Source organism: Acomys russatus, chromosome 32 (assembly GCF_903995435.1).
Source record: "Acomys russatus chromosome 32, mAcoRus1.1, whole genome shotgun sequence".
NCBI classification, from domain to species: Eukaryota; Metazoa; Chordata; class Mammalia; order Rodentia; family Muridae; genus Acomys; species Acomys russatus.
Window position 1 is genome coordinate 34,845,995 of NC_067168.1, and position 24,013 is coordinate 34,870,007.

Here is a 24,013-nt window from a genome sequence, read left to right on the forward strand (position 1 = left end):
TATAAGGGAGCTGTTCGTGAGCTGCTTTAGCCGTGGTTACCGCCAGCGGCCAGCTTCCTAGGCGGAACCCTAAACTAATTAAGGAACGGTTGAGGACTAACCCAGATCCTGGCTTTGGCGGGAGTCTAAGCGGTTGCTTTCAGACCATTGCTTCTTTGCCCGGGCCAGACCAGACCGGCCCTAGGCTCTGCCGGGCGCTTAAGCCTGGCCGCACCCTTTTGCCTGTCTCTAGATGGGGGAGGGTAGAGGCCGGATAAGGCGGGACCCTGAAACCTAGAGCAGGCAGTGGAGCTGGGAACAGAGGAAAAAAAAAAAAAAAAAAAAAGCGGATGCCACGTGACCCCAGCACCATCCAGTTAAAAGGAGGTTCTGGGCGCTGATTGTGTTAGTCTGGGTTCTGCTTGTTTTTGAGTTCACTAGCTCCAACAATATGTGCGCTGCTCGGCTCTCCGCGGCGGCGGCGCAGTCCACCGTGTATGCCTTCTCTGCGCGCCCGCTGGCGGGCGGGGAGCCTGTGAGCCTGGGCTCCCTGCGGGGCAAGGTGCTGCTCATCGAGAATGTCGCGTCCCTCTGAGGCACCACGACCCGGGACTACACCGAGATGAACGATCTGCAGAGACGCCTGGGGCCTCGTGGCCTGAGGGTGCTCGGTTTCCCGTGCAACCAGTTTGGACATCAGGTGTGTGCGGCCGGGTGGGCGTCCTTGGGCTCCAGGCTCCCAGAGGCGGGACACCCGCTCGCTTTCCCTCCAGTGCTACGGTTGGAATTCAGCCCTATCCTCGGGCGGGCGGGGGTGGTGGTGCAAAGAAGGCAACTTCCTGGTGACTCAAAGGGAAACTCCATTCTTTCTGAAATCCTGGGCCATAAAATGCCTTTCTCTTCTCTAGGAGAACGCCAAGAACGAAGAGATTCTGAATTCCCTCAAGTATATTCGACCCGGTGGTGGGTTCGAACCCAACTTCACATTGTTTGAAAAGTGCGAAGTGAACGGTGAGAAAGCCCACCCGCTCTTCACCTTCCTGCGGGAGGCCTTGCCTGCGCCCAGTGACGAGCCCACTGCGCTCATGACCGACCCCAAGTACATCATTTGGTCCCCGGTGTGCCGCAACGACATTGCCTGGAACTTTGAGAAGTTCCTGGTGGGCCCTGACGGTGTTCCGGTGCGCAGGTACAGCCGCCGCTTTCGCACCATCGACATCGAACCCGACATAGAAGCCCTGCTGTCCCAGCAGCCTAGCAACCCCTAAGGCATTCCTGGTATCCGGGCTTGGTGATCAAACTGGCTGCACTCTGCGGGGAGGTTCTTCCATGATGGTGTTTCCTCTAAATCTGCATGGAGAAACACCTGATTTTTTTCAGGAACACCCCTCAGACGGGTGCTGGTTTTGTCCATCCCCGATGCCTTTCTGCTAATAAAGTGCTGAATGTCAAAGAACTGCATGTGTGTCCAGTGTCAAGGTCACTCTTTGGATGACCTCATTGTCCGGGATAAAGAACTTAGGCCCCAAGTCTTTTTTTTTTTTTTAAAGGCCCTAAGTCTAAACTTCCCTTTTGACCACATCTTGTCCTTTCCTTTCGGGAATCCCTCTCCCGGGACATGCTTAAGGGTGGTCCCTAGGCCCTGTTACAGCACACTCCTTATTCCACAAAGAGGAAGGCCTAACCCCAAACGGCAACTTCTCCTTTCACAGTTTTGCTGGTTGTGGAAATGGCCGAGGCCCCTATTCAGGTTAAAGACTCAGGGTCTAGATCCTTGCCCACAGAAGTCTGTCTTTGCAGGGTAGCCTTGTATCTAATGTGACTGGCTTTTCTTTGCTGCACCAATCGAGTGCCTTAAGTTATGTTGGGTAGCCGGACACTGGTGGCACACACCTTTAATCCCAGCACTCGGGAGGCAGAGGCAGGCAGAGCGCTGTGAGTTCGAGGTCAACCTCGTCTACAAAGCAAGTCCAGGACAGCCAAGGCTACACAGAGAAACCTTGTCTCAAAAAACCAAAAAAAAAAAAAGTTATGCTGTTGGTCGATTCAGGGAGAAAAGGTGGGGTAGACATGCCTACTAAAGTGTGTGGTAGGGGGCTGGAGAGATGGCTCAGAGGTTAAGAGCACTGTCTGTTCTTTCAGAGGTCCTGAGTTCAATTCCCAGCACCCACATGGCAGCTCACAACTGTCTGTAACACCAGTTCCAGAAGACCCAACACCCTCACACGGACATATGTGCAGTCAAAACACCAATGCAAATAAAATGAATAAATTCAAAAAATAAATAAATAAATAAAGTGTGTGGTAGCGGGGAGGAGGACTTGTGACCAGCCTGGCCATTTGAGGGAAAGAAAATAATTGGCAAAACATGCAGAGTTTACACTGTAACTGGTCTGTGTGAAGATATACTTCGCCCTGAAGTGCAGTTACATGCTTAGGCCTAGGCTAGGACGTATCTTAGAGACCAGCTGTGGCTGCTGCTTGGGCTCCCCACCCTCACCCCACCCACCAGTACCTCAAGACACACCTGGAACGTTTCTTATCACAGCCTCCTGGGGACTCTGCAGTAACCAGGCTCAGCTTTTTCTTGGGAACAAGAACCCAGAGACTTGTGGGCAGTATGAAGCAGTCTATAGTGTGGGCCAGAGGTCATTGCCCTCCTAGCGTACGTGCCTAATTGGTTAATTTAAGAGCTTTCTTACTCTTGAACTGAGTCAAAAACATATCCCTTTGTTCTAAACAGAAATACGTGTGTATTCAGTTAGATGGGGACTAAACACTTAGGGCCTCCCACCTATTACATACAGTGCTCACCAGCCAAGCCGGGCGTGGTCATGCACACCTTTAATCCCAGCACTCAGGAGGCAGAGACAGGCAGATGGCTGTGAGTTCAAGGCCAGCCCAGTCTACAAAGCAAGTCCAGGACAGTCAAGGCTACACAGAGAAACCCTGTCTCGAAAAAAAAAAAAAAAAAAGACTAGCCTAAGGTGACCCCCAACTCCTAGCAATCCAGGTTCTGCCATCATGCTCGAGGGCTAGCCTGTAACAATATCCTACGTCCACCGAAAGCTGGAATTACGTGAGAGCCACTACGCCCCAAGGTACAGCTTCTTGTTATTTCTTTTGGAGACCAGGTCTGTCCTCAAACTCCTGATCCACCTGCCTGCCCTGGTTCCTAAGTGCTGGAATTATGGAGCTGTACCACCTCACCTGGATTCCCACACAGACACACCAAAGTATACAAGCGTTGTTTGTTTCTTTGAAACAGTTTCATTATGTAACCCTGGCTAGCCTTTAACTCATATTTGCCTGTCTCTGCCTCCAGAGTGCTGAGATTTTTTTTTACTTTTTTTTTTTTTTTTTTACATTACATTGATCTTATCTTCCTGCTCCTTCCTTCCCTCCCTCCCTCCCTCTTCCACCCTATCCCCCTTCCCTAGACCTCTGACAGGTGGGGTCCTCTTCCCCCACCATCTAACTACAGTCTATGAGGTTTTAGCCCTGGCTGTCCTGGAACTCTGTAGACCAAGCTGGCTTTGAACTCACAGAGATCTGCCTGCTTCTACCTCCAGAGTGTTGGGCTTAAAGGCATGTGCCACCACCACCCCGCCAAAGCAATTTTTTTTTTTTTAAACATACAGCCCTCCAAAGCTACTTAACTAAGGAAAGTCTGCTCTTGCCAGTGACTGAAGGAGAGAGGTTTTCCACTGGAAGTCTTTCCTAACTGGTACATGATCAGAGTGCTGAACCATCTCCAGTTAGGCAGTTAGGCGTTAACTAAGCTTCCCAACATTGCTGACCACAGGTGGGGAGCACTGGCCCTCAGACTCCAGGCAGCAGGCTCCCACAAAGGAAACTTTCCCAAGCCTGTCTGTCTTCTCCAGAAACACAAACACTCAGAATAATGCCCATTACCATTTCAGCATTTTTGCCAGAAGTCAAACACCTCCCCTCAATACACATGCGCACACACACACACACACACACACACAAAAAAAAAAATCAATCCTGTAACCGCTTCTGGCTCTGCCCCATGCCCAGCAAACCTCCTGACTCAGCAGTTTAAACAAGTGAGCTCTCCCCTCCCGCTGCCATGACTGCCAGGGGACAGTTTGCTCTGGGAACTTGCAGGGGTGTTAGGTCATAGACCTTCTGAGAAGCCAGTGGGCCCGGTAGTTACTTAAGTGTTTTCAAAAACCCTCCATTCTAGCAGTTCTAGCAAAAGTGCTGTTTTTGTTTGTTAGTCAAAACGACTGACAAAATGAGGTCAGGGGCTTCAGGCGCACGTAGCCTTTGATTCTATGACTCCCTTGCCTCCCAATGTAGTTCCCCAAACAACAAATTCTTCACTTTTATAAAAGTTAAGTTCCCCTGGTTCTGCTGGTTCTGAGGACATGCCCTACTTCCTTGAAACTACCATAAATGGTGTAGAAGAAACCACTAAAAAAAGAAGAGGGAAGTTGCCACCCTCTAACGTAGGTTCTGAGCTAATGTCATCAACAGCTTTCTTTTTCCATAAATAACAAGATTAACGGTAATGTTTGCAATTCATACCGTCTTTAAAGTCTTTCATTCTGTGGTACCAGATGGAGCCCAGGACTTGACTCTGCCACTGAGCTGTATCCCAGGCCCTTCTGGGTTTTTTGTTTGTCTGTTTGGTTGGTTGGTTGGTTTTGGTTTTTTCAAGACAGGGTTTCTCTGTGTAGCCTTGGCTGTCCTGGACTCTTGTAGACCAAGTGTGCCTGGAACTCACAGAGATCCATCTGCCTCTGCCTCCAGAGTGCTGGGATGAAAGGCATGTGCCACCACGCCCAGCACAGATTTAGCTTACATGTGTGTTAGGGGGAGGAGGAAGAGGAGGAGGGAAAGAGAGAGAGAGACTAGAGATTGTATCCAAGTCCAAGTCCTTCAACATGTTTGGCACTGTACCAGGGAACTGCATCATCAGCTATTTTTGAGACAAATCTTATTAAATTGCCCAGGCTGGCCTTGAATTGACTCTGTAGCTCAGGCCAGCCTTGAAGTTTTGATTTTTTCCTTTTAGCTTTCTGAGTATCAGGTATCACAGTCCCAGATCTAACATTCACAAAGCACTTTATTTTTATTAAAAAAAAAAAAAAAAAAAAAAAAGCCAGGCATGGTGGTACATGCCTTTAATCCCAGCACTCAGGAGGCAGAGGCAGGTAGTGAGTTTGAGGCCAGCCTGGTCCAGGCTGTCCAGGACAGCCAAGCTACACAAAGAAACCCTGTCTCAAAAACAAACAAACAAATAAATAGGTAAAAAGGACTTACTAGACAGGTGGTGGTGCATGCCTTTTATCCCAACACTCAGGAAGCAGAGTCAGGCAGATCTGAGTTCAAGGCCAGTCTGGGCTAAAGATCAAATTCCAGGACAGCCAGGACTAAAACCCTGTCTAGAAAAGCAAAACAAAACAAAAAAGGATTTTTTTTTAATGTGTGTAAGATTTATTTTGTGGGGCTGGAGAGATGGTTCAGTGGTTAAGAGCACTGCCTCCTCTTCTAAAAGGACCCAAGTTCAATTCCCAGCACCCACATGGCAACTCAAAACTGTCTGTAACTTCAAGATCTGACACCCTCACATAAATGCACATAAATTAAAATTAAATAAAATGTTTAAAAAAAAAAAGATTTATTTTGTTTTGCTTTTGTTATGTGTATGAGTGTCTTTCCTGAGTGCATGAACATGCCTGCTGTCTGTCCATGGAAGTCAGAAGACAGTCTGGATTTTTTGGAACTGTAGTTATGGACAATTGTGAACCTTCATATGTGTAGTAAGAATCAAAGCCAGGTCCTCCTAAAAAACAAATGCTCATAACTGTTAAGCCACCTTTCCAGTCCCTCCCTCTCAAAGAACTTTTATAGAAGAAACTATCAAGGTTGGCCTCCCAGGTATAATACAGAATTATCACATGGTGGGTTGTTTCACATTTATTGTCATACTTTTATTTTGCTGAGATAGGATTGCCTGTAGGTAAAACCAGGACATAAAACCAGTCTTCTCAAATGACCTGCCTAGCCTTCACTGGACATTCCCCCATCCACCACCCCAGCACTAACCTGTTTCTTCTCCCAAAGCTACAGAAATCAGTTCCTAATGGCTCTCTGTCCTGGATGCAGCTCTGTGCTGTGAAATCCCCTCAGGCATTTCACTTCTGCTCCCAAACCTCCAGTGGCTGCCTGTTATTAAGCTAGAAGTCCCACTGACTTCCTTTCTGGCTTTGGATCTCCTTAAATTCTTTTAATAGCCAGAGCTCAGCTCTTTGACCTAATCCTCACCCTGGCACTGAATTTTTTTAGTTCAGGAAAATTCCCTTATATCTTTGCTTCCTTCCAAGAGTTTCTGCAGAACCATACTCAAATGCTCCTTAAGTCAAAGGCTTCCTTTTACACTGGCATTCCTACAGCCATTGTTGCACCATCTAATGATTCCTATCACACTGTCTTTCACTGGAGTGGTTTATAATTGAGTGAAGAACTTTTTTGTTGTTGTTCTTTACAATTTTTCTTTTCTTTCTTTCTTTTAGTTTTTGGTTTTTCAAGCCAGGATTACTCTATATCACCCTGGCTGTCCTGGACTCACTTTGTAGACTCAGCTAATTTTTCTTTCTTTCTTTCTTTTTAATATTTTAATTAATTTATTTTGTATAGTGCTTTGCCTGCATATACACCTGCAGGCCAGAAGAGGGTACCAGATCTCAGTTTAGATTGTTGTAAACCACCATATGGTTGCTGAGAATTAACTCAGGATCTCTGTGAGTTCGAGGCCAGCCTGGTCTACAAAGAGAGTCCAGGACAGCCAGGGCTCTGTGTAACAGAGAAACCCTGTCTCAAAAAACAACAACAACAAATTTTTTTATTCGTGTGTGTGTGTGTGTGTGTGTGTGTGTACGCACGCACATGCGCGTGCTCCCTCTGGGTAGTTACCTATAGAGGCGAGAAGGGGGCATCAGATTCTCTGTAGCTGTAGTTACAGGTAGTTGTGAGGTGTCTGACTTGGGTACTGGGACTCAGGGTCCTCGAGGTGGGCAAAAGTACTCTTTACTCTGAGCCATCTTTATACCCCTGTTTTGAGACAGTATCAGCAGTACACAAGAGACCACAAGGCCTGAGGTGTTCCCTTTCTGCTCGAGTAACTGCACAGAGGTGCAGCGGGAACAATGTCAAGACAACCCAGAGTAAGGCAAAGTTAATGAACTTATTCAAGTTCACAAAGAGGGGCCGAAGAGATGGCTCAGCGGTTAACAGAGTGCACTGTTCTTGCAGAGAACCCAAGGATGGCTCCCAGCACCCCTGTTAGGTGGCTCACAATGGGGCAGCAGTCCTCCACCTGTGGATCACCACCCCTTTGGGTGTCTCATATATCCTGCATGGCAGATATTTACATGGCAATACACAACAGTAGCAAAATTACAGCTAGGAAGTAGCAACAAAATAATTTTATGGTTGGGGGGGTCACCATGACATGAGGAACTTTATTAAAGGGCCGCAACATGAAGTCTCTAGGGGATACAATGCTTCTGGCACCTGCATGCAGGTGGTGCATGTACACTTATGTGAGGACACATACACACACACACACAAACACATACAAAATAAATAAATATTTAATCTGTATTATAATAGGTTGTAGGAAGATGAGGGAATTGGATTATTTTTGGAGGGCTACTGGGAACCAAGGGCCCGCACATGCTTGTCTCTCCCCCAAGAAATTGTCTTACTGGCCTTATTATTGTTTCAGAATAGGATTTCTGTGAGAAGTGGGGATTCTGCAGCTCCGGGGCTCGTCCTTGATGCAGGCTTACCTTTTTTTTTTGGTTTTTCAAGACAGGGTTTCTCTGTGTAGCCTTGGCCATCCTGGACTCACTTTGTAGACCAGGCTGGCCTCGAACCCACAGCGATCTGACTGCCTCTGCCTCCCAAGTGCTGGGATTATGGGCATGTGCCACCATGCCTGGCTTCCTTAAGTTTTTTTAAAACAGTCAGCGCTCAGCTCTCCGTCCTAATCCTCCCATTCTTACCTTCAGAAGAACTGTGCTTAAATCTGTGAGGGAGCCATTGGAGAAAATGTTTTAGGACACAAAATCTTGCATTTATTTATCTCTGATTTTCGAGACTGGGTTTCTTTGTGTAGCCTTGGCTGTCCTAGAACTTGCTCTGTAGCCCAGGCTGCAGGACACTCAGTCTTTGTTCCGGGAAAGAATTAAAATGCCTGGACCTCATTCCTCTCTTGGCTGCTATCGGCTTCGACATGGAGTGCTGACAGGATTCTGGGTAACCAAGTTGTTGAAGACAACTTTGTTTTTTGAGACAGAGTTTATTTATGACAACTTGTTTTTTTGCCAGGTGTGGCGGCGTATGCATTTTATTCCAGCACTCTGAGTTCGAGAGCAAGCCTGGTTTACATAGGGAGTTCCAGGACAGCCACCTACAAGAAACTCTGAAAAAAAAAAACAAATTTCAGTATTGTGTGTCTGCTTGGTGAACGCATGCCAGGAACAAAGGACAACTTTAAGGAGTCAACATTTTCTTCTTTCACTTTCACCATGGGTTCAGGGGATCAGGGAGCCATGTCTCCAGGCCTCGTTTGAGACAACTGTTAGTGGCTGGATCACACTCGTCAGTCCAGTTCCCAGTGTGTTTGTGCACTTAGCTACAGGGGCTGCGCGAGGCAGTAAATTCAATCACGCCTTTTTTTTTTTTTTTTTTTTTTTGGTTTTTCGAGACAGGGTTTCTCTGTGTAGCCTTGGCCATCCGGGACTCACTTTGTAGACCAGGCTGGCCTCGAACTCACAGCGATCCGCCTGCCTCTGCCTCCCGAGGGCTGGGATTAAAGGCGTGCGCCACCACGCCCGGCTTTCAATCACGCCTTTAGGCCATCTTCCTGAAAGCGAAATGGCACCGAGTAGAAGACAGAAAAGCAAGTGGCAGGTTTCTCTCACACTGATTTAGCATCAGGATAACCCCGCAGGCTGGCTGGGATGGAGCGAGCGCCTGCGGGTTAGAGGACCGGCCAGTTGTCAGACCTCTAAGAGATGCAGGGAAGCGTGCGACCCGACGCGGGTGGATGTGGCCACCGCCTCTGAGCGTCCAACCCTCCGCTGTCCGCTTCAGCGCGTGGGGGCGGGGAGAAGAGGCGGAAGCTGACCGCGGCGCCGGGCGCGCGCACGTGCGTGGTTACGTGCGTGCGTGGGCGCGGCCCATAACACGCCGTGCGCTAGGCGGATGTCCGGGCCGGCTGGGCTGGGGCAGCGGACGAGATGGCGGAAGGCCGGGGCAGCCGTGAGCGACCGGATGTGGAGACCCAGAAGACGGAGCTCGGAGCCTTGATGGGGACCTCGCTCCAACGTGGGGCGCAGTGGTGAGCGTCCGGCCTGCCCTCCCACCGCGCAGAGCCTCAGGCAAAGTCGCTGGTCCACAGGCCGGACCCCTTTCCTCAGTTTTAAGTAGAGGCGGGCCGGGGGCGGTGCCTGGAGTTCTGTAAGAGTGGCTTGACAGCCGCTGCTTACGAAAGAAACCCCGGGATCAGCTGGGGGACTGGGCTGACAGGGCTGGGGTTTGTCTTGGCCCATTCGGATTCCCAAGGATCTTGGGCCGGCGGGGACAAGGGACGTAGAATGTGGGAAAAGTGCTCGGGTCGGCTGGAGCGGGAAGGTGGGAGAGCACTTAACCACGGAAGATTTGAGCGCTTGATGGTGACCTTAGGGGCGGGGGGGGGGGGCTGAAGGGGGGAGCGGGAAGAGAGCACCTTCGTTCCTTAACAATTAAAACCTGGGTAGCGATTTGTGGCTAATGGCGCACAGGGAGTTGAGAGAGAAGATCCGAAGTAGACACTTTGTAACTTGTAAACTCCGGGACAGAATTCAAGGCCAGAAGTTGAACAAATGTCTTAAGAACCCAGATAATCACATGCCAGGAACAGTTGTAGCAATAGTTAGGTCTAGGAGTGGGAGAGGAGCAGAGTGTGAATCCTGGAGCAAAACAGAAGATTGAAAAAAGTTCCAAGATTTTGCCAGGCATGGTGGCATATGCATTACTGTTTTTCAGGGGCTGGAGGATTGCTGCAGTTTCGGGGGTGGTCTTTTGCACAGGGAGCATGACCCCTCCAAACAGAAAATTTCAAGGCTTATTAGAGCAGATTCAAATATCGGGCGTCTTAATAGATTAACTAGAAGGAATAAAACTCACCAGTAGTGGAGAAATGCCTGGGTGGTGCTACTGTGTAGGAGTCAAAAAGTAGGGTAGGTTTTGCATTGATTATAACCACTGTGAGAGTACAGATTGTGCGTTTGGGAGAGTGCAGTTTAGGAATAGTTTTATGGTGTTTAAACTGAGCTAGTTTAAAAAAAAAAAAAAAGGCCAGACAAAAAGAGAGAGGTACTTTAGAAATTAATTCTGCAAAAGGATGACACATAAAGACTATTCAGCTTGGTGTGGATGTACATGCCTGTAGTCTTAGCTCTGGAGAGGTGTATTGCTGCCATGTCTCAGGGCCAGCCTGAGTGACATTTTGAAAAAAGGTGGTGGTGGTGGAATGCAATGAAAAACTTAGCATAATTAGGAAGAATCCACTTTAGATGATTGCCCATGGGCTGGAGAGACCGCTCAGCAGTTTGGAACTCACATTGTTCTTGCAGAGGACGTGAGTTTGAGTCCCAGCACCCATGTTGGGTGGCTCACAGCTGTTATAATTCAAGCTCTGGGGATATCCGTCTCCTCTGGCTTCCATGGGCACCTGTCTGCATGCACACATACAAGCGCAGAATTAAAAATAAAATCCTAAAAATAAATAAATAAATTAATTAAAAAAAATAAAAATAAAAATAAAAGTAAAATCCTAGCCTGGCAGTTGTGGCACGTGCCTCTAGTCCCAGTACTTGGGAGGTAGAGACAGGCGAATCTCTCAGTTCAAGGCCAGCCTGGTCTACATAGTGAGATCTAGGAAAGCCAGGGCTACACAGAGAAACCCTGTCTTGGAAAACAAACAAGTGATTTTAGTGGGAATTGCATATTACCTTAGTGAAAAGACCAGAAGAGGCCTACCTACTTAAGGTAGGCATCTAGAGTAAAAAAATTAAAGGAGAGTTGTAAAACTTAAAACTGGCTTTTCCCCCCTTTGCTATATTTTATCTTAAACTGTTGTTTCTCTCTAGGTATCTTATCGACAGCCGGTGGTTCAAGCAGTGGAAGAAGTATGTGGGCTTTGACAGCTGGGATATGTACAATGTGGGTGAACATAATCTCTTTCCTGGACCGATTGACAACTCTGGACTCTTCTCAGGTGCAGTAGCCTAAGTTCTAACTGTGTCTGAGGTGGTGTGTATCTGTACCATGGATATCATGAACGTGTAACTTCCACGATGTGAAGAGATAGAAGTGTTGGCTTACATCTACAGTAGACATCTTTGAGATTACCAGGGAGCAGTTAAGCACCTTTCCCCAAATAACTACCTTTAGCGAGAGCACGCTTTATGTCTTACTGTTTTGTTGCTGTAAAGAGACACATTGACAAAGGCAGCTTATAATTGGGGGCTTGCTTACAGGGTCAAAGAATTAGTTCCTGATCATCATGGTGGGGAGTGTGTGTGCCAGCAGGCAGGTGGGTGGGCTGTTGGAGAAGTAGCTGAGAGCTTTATATACTGACCAACTGGGAGAGAGACAGACAGACAGACAGACAGACAGACTGGGCCAGGTAAGGGCTTTTAAGACCTGAAAGCCCACCCCTCGGGGTCACACCTCCTTCAGCATGGCCAGACCTCCTTATCCTCTATCCTCTGCTGACCATGGAGTCAGACATGTGAGCCTAGATAGCCCATTTGCATTCAAACCGATGCACTTTGTAACATTTAATTTTTTTTTTTACATTTTTGTTTTCACTGTATGTGTGCGCTTGTGTATGATATGTGTGTGTAGCCAAGACATATTATGTATTTTGAGGCCAGAGGACAGCTTTATGCAGTTGATTCTCAGGTTACCAGACTTTTTAGGCAAGCAAAGCTGAAAACATCTTTATAACCTTGATTTGATTTGATTTTTTTTTTTAGTTGAGTGTATGCATGTGTATCTATGAATGAGTGTACCTGTGAGCGAGTGCCTGAGGACCCCCAGAAGGGAGTTCTGGATCCCCTGGGGCTGGAGCTGCATTAGGTTGTAAGCTGCCCACTGATGGTGCTTACTAGGACCTCTGTCTCACTGAACTGCTTCTCTGGCTCCTTAGCTTTCCTTTTCTTTTTTAGATTTTAGACTTGTATGTAAACATGAAAGAAGAAAAGTTATTTAAAATTGCACCTGTAATCCATATCTCTCCCACTTTTCTTTCAATTCTGTGGATTAAAGTCAGTATACTAAGCAAGTAGTATCTAGTAATTGATATGTGTTGGGTTTTTTCTTGTTGTTGGTTTTTTTTTTTGTTTTTTGTTTTTTTTTCCTTAGTTTTTCGAGACAAAGTCTCTTTGTGTAGCCTTGGCTGTCCTGGACTCGCTTTGTAGACTGGGCTGGCCTAGAACTCACATCGATCTGCCTGCCTCTGCCTCCTGAGTGCTGGGATTAAAGGTGTGCGCGACCACGCCCGGCTCTCTCCTCTCTCTCTCTCTTTTTTTTTTTTTCCGAGACAGGGTTTCTCTGTGTAGCCCTGCCTGTCTTGGGCTTGCTTTGTAGACCAGGCTGCCTTTGAACTCTGCCTCCCTCTGTCTCCCTGAGTGCTGGGATTCCAGGCCTGTGCCACCACACCTAGCTGTTTCCATGGAATTTTAGTTTTTGGGAGAGGGGCGGGCAGGTTCTGAGACAGGGTACCCACAGATTTTTGGTATTTGTAAAGTGGAACAAACTGTAGTATTAAAGGTCGTCAAGCATTGCTGTGCTGATTCTGTTTGTCAGAGAGACAGTGTAAGGAGAAGTAGAAGGTCACTAGAGTTGTGACCTCTGACCTCCTCACTTCCTAGTAAGTGTCGTAGCAAAAGTGATGCATTGTCTATTGTAGGGAATGCATGGAAATGGCATGGTTATCGTTTTCAGATGACCTCTCACCTGGGTCCAGAATCCAGGCAGGTATGATAACTAGTATCTAGTATTAACCTGGCATTTTCTTTTTTTTTTTTGCATTTATGTCTCTCTCTCTCTCTCTCTCTCTCTCCCCCCCCCCCCCCCCCCCCCGGCCTCTTGTGCTCGTGAGTGTTCTGTGGTGTACATGTGGCGACTGGAGTACAGCTTATAGAAGGTGGTTCTTAGCCGAGCATGGTGCGCACGCCTTTAATCCCAGCACTCGGGAGGCAGAGGCAGGTGGATCGCTGTGAGTTTGAAGCCAGCCTGGTCTACAAAGTGAGTCCAGGACAGGCAAGGCTACACAGAGAAACCCTGTCTCGAAAAACCAAAAAAAAAAAAACGGAGGTGGTTCTTTCTCCTCCTCCCATGTGGGACCTAGCTCATGCCCTCGGTGTCTCTCTCTTTGCTATTTTACTTTACTGAGGCAGTGTCTGACTGGAGCCCTAGCTGGCCTTGCACTTGAGTCAGTCCTGCCGTTGCCTCCTTTGTTCTGAAGTTGCAGGAGTGGGCCACTACAGCTATATTCTTGTTTTGTTGTACAGATAGTGTTTTGCTGTGTTCCTTGGCTGGCTTTAAACTTGCTATGTAGCCTAAGCTGGCCTCAAAATCACTGTCATCCTGCCTAAGCCTCCCACGTGATGGAATTAAAGTCTTGTATTACTGAGTCTGACTTCTAAATTTTGAACTTTTTTAGAATTTTTTAAGTTAAAAATTTTGTATGTGTATGTGTGAGGAAGATTGGTTGTGTGCTTGGCATGGGGCGACGTGTGGACGTTAACGACAGCTTCTCTCCTACACCATCGGGTTCTGGGGACCAAACTCAGGTTGTCACACTTGATGGCAAGTGTCGCTACCTGCTTAGCTGTCTTACCACCGCTTTGGTTTTTTGTATTTTTCCAAGACAGGATCTTAATTATGGGTCTGAGGTTCGCTTCAAATTTGTGATCCTCATTGTGTCAAGTGCTAGGATTCCAGGTGTCTTCTGCCGTGTATGGCTGTTCCCTGGTTCTTGTTGTTGTTTGTTTGTTTTATTTTTAGATATGGTCTCACTATGTATACCAAGTTGGTCTCTGACTCACAGAGCTCCTCCAACTTCTGCCTCCGCTGTGCTGGGATGAAACCATGCTCTGTGCTCTACCATGTCTGGCCTGCTTATTTTTATTTTATTATTTATTTATTTGTTTATTTTGAGTTTTTATTTGCCTTGTTTGTGTAGAGGTGTGAGGTCATGTAGTTCAGGCTGGCCTCAAACTAGCATTGTAGCTGAGGATGACCATGAATCTACCTCCCAAATGTTCAGAAAGATAATTCTATTTATTTACTTACTTATTTTGAGGCAGAATCTTGCTATATAACTTGGATGCATAGCAAGTTTGTGACCTAGAACTATGTATGTACCCCAAGTGAGTCTTGAACTTTCAGTCTTCCTGATGCCGAGTCTTGGGATTAAAGTTGTGAACCATAGTGTCTGGTTAAAAGGAAAGTTCTTTGTTTTCTTGCTTATTGTTTCACGGTGGTAGTGGTAGGGTTTGCGACTCTCTACTGCCCATGCTGCCCTCAGAATTGACACAGCCGTGTTAAGCCTCCCGGAGCCTCTGGGATGGTAGTGATAGTGTGAGGATCATAATGTGGGAAAGGCTGCTTGGCAGGTGTCACCTGCAGAGCGGCCCCTCTCACCCCACCTGTCTACTGAAGATGACATGTTCTAGGTTACGTTTTTGTTTTTTGAGACAGGGTTTCTCTGTGTAGCCTGTGCTAGACTCACTTTGTAGACCAGGCTGGCCTCAAACTCACATCGATCCACCTGCCTCTGCCTCCCAAGTGCTGGGATTAAAGGCATGCCCCACCACGCCTGGCTTTCTAGGATTTGTTGTGAAGACTTTCACATAGTCTAGGCATGATACCTGTGAAGCAGAACAAGTTGTAAGTGCATTAAAGATCATCAAGCGTTGCTTTACTGACTCTGTCATAGAAATAGTATAAGGAGAGGTGGAAGGTCAGTATAGTTGTGACCTCTGACCTCACTGCTTATAAGTGTTGAACATATAGCCTGGTGTGGTGGTGCACGCCTGTAATCCCCATACTTGGGGAGACAAAGGCAGGCAGATCTCTATGAGTTCGAGACCAGCCTGGTCTACAAAGCTAGTCCAGAACAGCCAGGGCTATACAGAGAAACCCTGTCTCGAAAACAAACAAAGTGTTAAACTTAGAATCATTAAACTCCTTTTGTAGCCGATGACCCTGTAGCACCTGATCCTCCTGTCCCATCTCCTGGGTCCACAGGGCTAACAGGTGTACTCCACCACTCCTGGTTTTTTCTTTTCTTTTTCTTCTTGAGACCAGATTTTACTATGTAGTCCTGGCTGGTCTGGATCTTACAGGGATCCACCTGCCTCTACCTCATGAGTGCTAACAGTGTGTGTGCTACCACGCCTGGCTCCTCATTTTAAAAAAATTCATCTGCTACATCTGTTACAGCTGAGTCGCACCTTCATGGGTACTTTCCTGGCTTTACTGGTCTGAGGAGAACAGTGACTTCTGCCCTTCTTAGAGTGAGTGTTGATAGACAGGCTTAGCAGGGAGTACCCTTTGTGGCTGGCAGTGATTCGTCACCTCAGATGTTTCCCTAAGTGTGTTTCAGGGATCTCTGTGGTGGATGTAAAATGAATGTTGAACGTGTTAAATATTTCATTTCACACATTAGTATCCATGTGAACTCTGACTTGGATGTGTAATACCAAGAATGCTTAGGTACTGGGGGGTGTAGCCTAGTGGTGGAGCACTTGGACTGACATGCGTGTAGCTTTGGGTTTGACCATTGCACTACAAAACAGTAATCACATAAACAGGGCTGTAAATGACACTCAGAGAGAAAGTACTTGCCTAGGGTATGCAAGGCCTTGGGTCTGATCATAGAACTACAGACCAGAAGTCAGTCTACACTGCTGGACATGGCGTGCTCACCTTTGACACAAGCACTTGAGAGGATGGGGCTGGAGGATTGCTCTAAGTTCAGACCGCCTGGGCTATATACGGTTTATTCCAGGCCAGCCTGGATAGGAAGATCTTTTTTGTTTGTTTGGTTGATTTTTTTTTTTGTTTTTTGAGACAGGGTTTCTCTGTGTAGCCTTGACCATCCTGGATTCACTTTGTAGACCAGGCTGGCCTCGAACTCACAGCGATCCGCCTGCCTCTGCCTCCCGGGTGCTGGGATTAAAGGCCTGCGCCACCATGCCTGGCTCGATAGGAAGATCTTATTTCAAAACACTACACCACTAACCCAGTGGGTGGCTGGGAGGTGGTGGTGAGCACCTTTAATCCCAACACTCGGGAGGCAGAGGGAGGTGGATCTCTGTGAGTTCGAGGCCAGCCTGTCTACAGAGCAAGTTCTAGATGAACAAGGATACAGCCACACAGAAAAATCTTGTCTCAGAAAACCAAAGGCAGGCATAGGCTTTGGCTGTAGCTACTGGCAGAGCGTTTTCCTCACAAGCAAGGCTGTAAGTTCAACTCCCAAGTACCTCCCCAAGAAAAGAGAAAACCAAAAGCCAGGCATCAGAGCACTCAGGCAGGCTGAGGCTATCTTGGCCTACATACAAACTTCAAGGCCGGCCTAGGCTACATTGGAAGACTGTCTCAAAACCAAACCAAAACAAATACACAAAAGAGAAGAAAAATAAGATGGTTAATTATGAGTGCTTATAATAACAATCCTAGTGTTAGTGCATGAACTCAGACATCATCTATACATGAAACATTGACAAAGAAGACAAATAATAAAATTTTAAAAAAGATAAATACTGAGGCACTGAAGGTTGGGGGCAGGGCATGTTCTCACTAGTCAATCACGCCCAGAGCCCTCCGTTTAATTTCCAGTGTGGCAGAAAAAACAGGTGCGGGTGGAAGGGATCAACAATACAGTTTTCTTTCACTAATTAAGAGTTAGTCAATATATTTTTCCCCCCAAGGTGTCTGCAACTGTTGCTGTTTTTTTTTTTTTTTTTTTCCAGAAACTGGGAATGAACCTAGGATATCAAACATGACAGCCAAACAGTCTGCTGCCCTTGGTTAACGTACTTAGTCTTTTTTTTTTTGGGGGGGGGTGTTTACATTTAATTTTTCCTTATGGAAGTTGAGAGTGTTGCTCATTCCACGGGCCCAGTGCAGGTTAGAGGACAGCGCTGTGGATCCATTCTCCCCTTCACCTTTATGTGCGTTCCTGGGATTGAATTCAGATTGGCAGATCTGTATGCCAAGAGCTTTCACTTACTGGTTTTTTGTTTTGTTTTGTTTTCATTTTTGATTTTTTGAGACAAGGTTTCCCTGTGTAACAGAGCCCTGGCTGTCCTGGAACATACTTTACAGACCAGGCTGGCCTCAAACTCGCAGAGATCTGGCTGCAAGCACCTTTACCTGCTGAGCCATCTCTCACTCATTTTCTCTGACCCTGGAGTACTGTCTCCTCCCAAGTTTTTGTTTCCTGGGAAGTGGACACAGTAAGATCAGAAATTAAAGGTCATTCGTGGCAATGTAGAGATCAAAATCACACTGGACTACGTGTGACCTCTCAAAACAAGAACAAAAATGAGAAGTGTGGTAGTGGTGGTGGGGGTCGGGGAGGAGAGAGAATATCGCTAAAATATATTCTTTTTGAGATGGAGTCTGGCTATGTTACCTACCCTAACCTTGAACTTGAGGGATTAAACAGCTCTTCCTCAGCTTCCTGAGGGCTGCAACTACAAGGATGAACCTCTGACTCCACCTCACTTTTCTTTCTAATTTTAGACGAAATACAAGTGCCTCAAGAAAACATGACTAAGGATAAAGAGTAGTTAGTTAGGTCTGCTCTGTGTTATGGCCGGTGACAGAATTTGGGAGTATTGTGCTTATTCCTGTTGAATCTTTTCTTATGAAAAATACATATGACCTTGTTTTTTAAAAACAATAAACAAAAAGACTTTTCTGGGGAAAGGAAAATGAGATACGTGCTGATTTCCCTTTTCAGACCCTGAGAGTCAGACCTTGAAGGAGCACTTGATTGATGAGCTGGACTATGTGTTGGTCCCAACCGAAGCCTGGAACAAGCTGCTGAATTGGTATGGCTGTGTGGAAGGCCAGCAGCCCATTGTCAGAAAAGTGAGTGCTCAAGTTGTTCCCTGCTGGGTGCGGGGGTTCTCCTTGGTACATTGACTTGTGTTGATTTTCTGGGAAGATGAATGTACTTGAGTGGTTGAAGCCTTGCTGAGATCTTGTTTTTGTTTCACGAGACAAGATGTCTGTGTGGCCCAGGCTGGCCTTCTACTGGTCATCTCCTGCCTCTTTAGTGCTCAAAATCTGGCCTGAGAGACTATTTCTAGGAAATGAAATGTTTGTGAGTACCTCAGGATGTTACGAAGAGGCCTCCAAATGCCAGAGCTTCCTGGTAGGTTAGGATGCTCATTAGAACACTCCAGTTGGGCCATATGGACATAAACTAATATGTTGCTGCTCTCTCTCTTCCCCAGTACTGGGAGGGACTTTAGGGCCTTATACATGCTAAGCAAATGTCCTACTTCTTACTAAGTTATCGAGCTAGCCATTTCCCCTATGCTCATGAGGCTGGCTGCACTGCTGAGGAGTCAAAAAGTAGGTGTTTACACACAGAGAACATTAACTTGTCAAGGGCGGGCACACACTGAGACAGAACACGGCTCAGTGCCTGTAGTGGACAGAAAAATGGGGCTGCTACCTTGTCTCTCAGGTATTTGCTTTTCTTGCTAGAAAGGAATCACAGGTGTCTCCATTCATGCTTGTTGATATTTAGACAAAACATAAATTTCTCATTTTTCTTGGGTATATGTTTTCTTTAGTAGGAGAAAGCTTCATTTTTATTTTCCTGGTTTTTTTAAAACAGGGTTTCTCTGTGTATCCTTGGTTGTCCTGGAACTTCCTTAGTAGACCACGCTGGCCTCAAACACACAAATAATTCACCTGTTTCTGCCACCCAAGTGCTGGAATTAAAGGCATGCACCACTGTGCCCGGCTTAAGAGCTATACTCTTAAGGAGTCATTATTCAAGATCAGAAGCCCCACTACCACCAACCCTTCTCCCCCTTTTTAAAAAAGGCTGTTTCATGTACTCTAGAATGGCCTCAGGCGCCTATGTAGCTCAGCTGACCTTGAACTGCTGGTCCTTCAGCCTCAGGTCCCTAGAGCTGAGATTAGTTTTATGTCACCATGCGTGGTTTCAGAACTTTTTTTTTCCAGTTTGAAACCCTTGGGAGGTTAAGGAACAAAGAAGGTTGCAGCCTTCTTCAGAGGTCTGCAAATGTGATCATGTAGTCATGTAAGCATTCTGCTAAGATTTTTGTTGTTGTTGTTGTTTGTTTTTATTTTGTTTTGGTTTTTGGTTTTTTGCAGCAGTTTCTCTGTGTAACAGCTCTAGCTGTCCTGGAACTCACTCTGTAGATCAGGCCTGCCTCTGCCTCCGAAGTGCTGGGATTAAAGGCATGCACCACTACCGCCTGGTTCTTCTAAGATTTTGCCTATATTTTTTAGCACTTTAATTTGACAAACCCTACAAGGGCCAAGACAAGAGTCTTTTGTTTTTTACTTTATCTGTTTTTGGTTTTTTGAGATAGGGTTTCTCTGTGTGGCTTTGGCTGTTCTGGACTCCCTTTGTAGACCAGGCTGGCCTCGAACTCACAGAGATCTGCCTGCCTCTGCCTCCCTAGTACCAGGATTAAAGGCGTGCACCACCACGCCTGGGCCTCAAAACAAGAGTTTTCTGTTCAAAGCTGACCTGAGACCTGCCTATAGGGCCTGGTACCCATACAAATCTCTCTCTGGTTCCTTGAAGGCATACTTGGTTCTTCATTATAGGGGGGAAATTGTATATGCTGATGAATACCATACTATATTTTCTAAAAATGAATAATATTTGTTGTTCTTAGACCATATGTGGGGATGCATGCCTTTAATTGTAGCACTTGGAAGACAGAGGCAGGTGGACCTCTGTGCATTCAAGGCCAACCTACTGTATACAGTGAGTTTCAAGATAGCCAGGGCCACCAGAGAGTCCTTGTCTCAAAAACAAACAATTCCTGAAGAAAACGTTTCTTGAGAGGTTTTAGCCTTCTGCTAGTGAGCCATGTTGCTTCTGAGATTGTTCATGTGTCCAGCAGCGGCTCCTTCACCCTTGCCTCTTTTGCTTCTAGGTTGTGGAGCATGGCCTGTTTGTCAAGCACTGCAAAGTGGAGGTGTATTTGCTGGAACTGAAGCTCTGTGAGAACAGTGACCCCACCAATGTGTTAAGTTGCCATTTTAGCAAAGCAGACACCATTGGTAAGCGGCTGGCCAGGGTTCTGGGTATCTGTCCAGAGAATAGAGCATATTGTAATTGAAGGGAGAGAAGATGAGATGCACGCGCGCGCACCCTCCCCCCCCCCAGATCTTATTTATTTTGTGTGTATGAGTGCTCTGCCTACATGTACACCTGCAGGCCAGAAGAAGGCATCAGATCTCATAGATGGTCATGAGCCACCATGTGGTTGCTGGGAATTGAACTCAGGCCCTTTAGAAGAGCACATTGGGCATTTTAACGACTGAGCCATTTCTCCAGCCCCTTGGGTGCTCTCTTAACACTTGTTACTAAACTGCGGTTGTCAGTCCTGGCTTGGAAATCTTTTTATGAGGGAGCTTTTTGAAGAACCAGACCTAGGAACTGTGTTCTATAGAACAGGACTTGGGCAAGCAAGATGGCCCGGAAAGAAGCTTAAGCAGGCTTGAACTCAGTATTTAGCCATGGGTAACCTCATATTCTTCTTTTTTTTTCCTGTTTTTTTGTTTGTTTTTGTTTTTTGAGACAGGGTTTCTCTGTGTAGCCTTGGCTGTCCTGGACTTGCTTTGTGGACCAGGCTGGCCTCGAACTCACAGCGATTCGCCTGCCTCTGCCTCCCTAGGGCTGGGATTAAAGGCGTGCGCCACCACGCCCGACCTTAACCTCATATTCTTAATCTTCCTGTCTATACCTCCTAAGGCCTGGCTTATGTAATACTAGGGATTGTACTCATGGTTTCAGAGCCAAAGCTAACCAAACAAACAAAAATAAAACATACAGCCTCTATTCCTTGAGTTGGGCATCGTGGCTAACACTGTAATCCTAGCGCTTGGAGTACAGAGACATGAGGATCTGCCGGGAGTTTGACCCTAGTGTGCTCTACTGTGAGACTCTATTTCAAAGGGGAAAAAAAGGCTAGGGAGATGGCTGTGCAGCACAAGGGCCTGAGTTGAGATCCTAGGACCCACATCAGACCCCCCATGTGGTGTGTTCCTTCAACCTCAGCACTGGGGGAGGTGAGACAGGCAGGTAGGCCCCTGAAGCTCATTAGTCAGCAACCCCAGCTAAGCCAATGAGGCTCTAGGTTCAGAGGGAGATCCTGTCTCAAAAAATAAAAGATGGAAAGTGATGCAAAGATACCTAGAGATGGCCTCTGGTCCCCACAGACACATACTCCCACACAAACGCTTGTGCATATACACACACTAACAAGTCATATGCTACACACAGAAAACTCAACAGTGGCTGGAGAGATGGCTCCGCAGTTAAGAGTACTGGATATTCTTCTAGAGGACTTGAATTTGCAGCATCTACCTAGCATTCATAGCCATCTCAGTTACTGCTTAGTTCCTATGGAGAAACACCATGACCAAGGCAGCTCTTTGCTGTTGTTTTTGTTTTTCAAGATAGGGTTTTTCTTTGTAGCCTTGGCTGTCCTGGCCTTTGTTTTGTAGACCAGGCTGGCCAAGGCAATTCTTAAAAACAACAGTATTTAATTGGGGGCTTCCTTACAGTTTTAGAGCATTAGTACATGATCATTATGGCAGGAAACAGTAGCATGGTGCTGGAGCAGTAGCTCAGTTCTACATACTGATCTGTAGGCACAGAGAGGGAGAGAGAGGGAGGGAAGGAGGGAGGGAGATGGAGAGAGGGAAGGAGGGAGGCAGAGAGAGAGAGAGAGGGAGGGAAGGAGGGAGGGAGACAGAGGGAGGGAGGGAGGCAGAGAGAGGGAGGGAGGGAGGCAGAGGGAGGGAGGGAGGCAGAGAGGTCAGCACTGGGTCTAGTGTGGGCTTTTGAAGTCTCCCAGTTACATACCTTCTCTAACAGCACAATCCTTCCCAGATAGTTCCACAAACCAGGAAGCAAGCATTTAAGCACATGAGCCTATTGGGGTGGGGGGTGGGGAAATTCTCATTCAAACCACCACATCAACTCTTTTTAACTCTAGTCCTGCAGATGGACACCCATCTGCTGTCCAGGACAGCCAAGACTACACAGAGAAAACCTGTCTCATAAAACAAAACAAAAATAAGTAATTACATTGCTTCCCTTTCCCTCTCTTATAGTCCTTTCTTCAACTCTTTCCTGTGGCTTTCCTCACTTTCTCTAAAGTTGGTGAAATAAACTCAGAAGGTTGTATTTATATATTTTTGAGTGTGTCTAACAATAATGATCTTGGAGCTAGCTTCTTTTTTCTTGGTTTGCTTCTCTTTTTTTTTTTTTTTTTTTTCTAAGATTTATTTATTTAATATGTATATATAGTGTTTTGTCTGCATGTACACCTACATGCCAGAAGAGGGCACCAGATCTCATTATAGATGGTTGTGAGCCACCATGTGATTGCTGGCAATTGAACTCGGGACCTCTGGAGGAACAACCAGTACTCTTAACCTCTTAATCATCTCTTCAGTCCTTGCCCGCCCCCCCCCCTTGTTTTGAGACAGGGTTTCTCTGTGTATCCCTGGCTGTCCTGGGCTCACTTTGTAGACCAGGCTTCAAACTCAAAAGGATCCACCTGCCCATGCCCGGCCTGCCTCAGCTGTCTTTGTCTCTGGAGAGAGCTCTGAGTGATGTTTTTCTTGCTCCTAGCAACCATTGAGAAGGAGATGAGGAAGCTCTTCAATATCCCTGCAGAGCGTGAAACACGGCTTTGGAACAAATACATGAGCAATACCTACGAGCAGTTGAGCAAGCTAGACAACACTATCCAGGATGCTGGGCTGTACCAGGGTCAGGTAGGAGGGCCCAGGCCATGCCCAGACAGGCAGCTCCGACTAGGGTGTGTGTCGAGCAGTCTTCTGGCAATGAACATGTCAGAAGTAGGATGTTGCTCTGTGCTCATTTGGTTTCCCCTTTCACTCAGGTGCTAGTAATTGAGCCCCAAAATGAAGATGGCACATGGCCCCGGCAGACTGTACCAGCAAAGTAAGTGACTCTTCTCTCCTGTGTATCTGCTCACAGCTGCAGAGAAAGGGGAAGAGGGAGAGGGTTGTTCTGAATTAGATGGAAAATTGGTTTCTCATCCAAATCACCGTGTGTGAAGTGCCAGCCTTCAAGCAGCCTGCTTGACAGTCACGTAAGAGATGCCTGTCATGGTCACACCAAGGACAAGAGGGGGAGGGAGAGAAGTGGTCAGGTCTGACATTACTGCTTTGCCAAAAATTGCTTTGTTTCTGCAAAGCTCCTTTACTTTTCTACTTGGGAGTTTAGCGGCTTTGAGAGAGAAAGGAAGGAGGGAGTTTATGGTGAGGGCTTGTATGGCTTAAAGGTGATGGTGGCTCTCTTCCACTCACCCTGTGGCCTGTCAGGGATTACTGCTCAGTTGCTAGAGTTGGATTCCAAGCACAGTTACCTCAGGAGACATTCCTGTGACTTGTGGAATTGTGCACAGCCTTAGAAGGTCGCAGACGGAAGATTGGGAGTGCTCTTCTCTAGTGCAGAGAAATGACATCACTGTTTGCTGACGCGATGGCAGAGAAGGAGGCAGGTGTGCGGCGTGCCCATAACCCCAGCCTATGGGGCCTTTGTTAGGGGGAGGTAGAAGGAGGAGCTCAAGGCCATTCTTGGCTACATAGTGAGTTGTAAGCTAGCCTGCTCTACAGGAGACCATGGCTACAAAAACAAGCAAACCTGCAGCTGAGGTGATGGCTCAGGTAA

At 46.8% G+C, this 24,013-nt stretch overlaps 2 protein-coding genes across 4 annotated transcripts in view; both read left to right on the forward strand.

Annotated features, from left to right (window-relative positions):
- The first annotated feature begins 374 nt into the window (after positions 1 to 374).
- On the forward strand, positions 375 to 1,435 carry Gpx1 (glutathione peroxidase 1). Its single transcript, XM_051140465.1, has 2 exons — positions 375 to 679; positions 888 to 1,435. Exons 1-2 carry the CDS (start codon positions 431 to 433, stop codon positions 1,245 to 1,247), a joined length of 609 nt encoding a protein of 202 aa, XP_050996422.1. The 5' UTR covers positions 375 to 430; the 3' UTR covers positions 1,248 to 1,435.
- A 7,757-nt stretch (positions 1,436 to 9,192) lies between these two features.
- The window catches only part of Usp4 (ubiquitin specific peptidase 4), a 51,591-nt gene continuing 36,770 nt past the window's right edge, over positions 9,193 to 24,013 (forward strand). For 2 of the 3 annotated variants that reach the window (XM_051140005.1, XM_051140006.1), the window contains exons 1-6: positions 9,193 to 9,358; positions 11,151 to 11,278; positions 18,044 to 18,174; positions 20,235 to 20,361; positions 22,946 to 23,091; positions 23,220 to 23,281. In XM_051140005.1, coding sequence (XP_050995962.1) covers positions 9,258 to 9,358; positions 11,151 to 11,278; positions 18,044 to 18,174; positions 20,235 to 20,361; positions 22,946 to 23,091; positions 23,220 to 23,281 — 695 coding nt within the window. In that variant the 5' untranslated portion in view covers positions 9,193 to 9,257. Of the gene's footprint in view, positions 9,359 to 9,538; positions 9,693 to 11,150; positions 11,279 to 18,043; positions 18,175 to 20,234; positions 20,362 to 22,945; positions 23,092 to 23,219; positions 23,282 to 24,013 lie in introns of those variants that run through there. The other variant, XM_051140007.1, reaches the window with a different exon arrangement.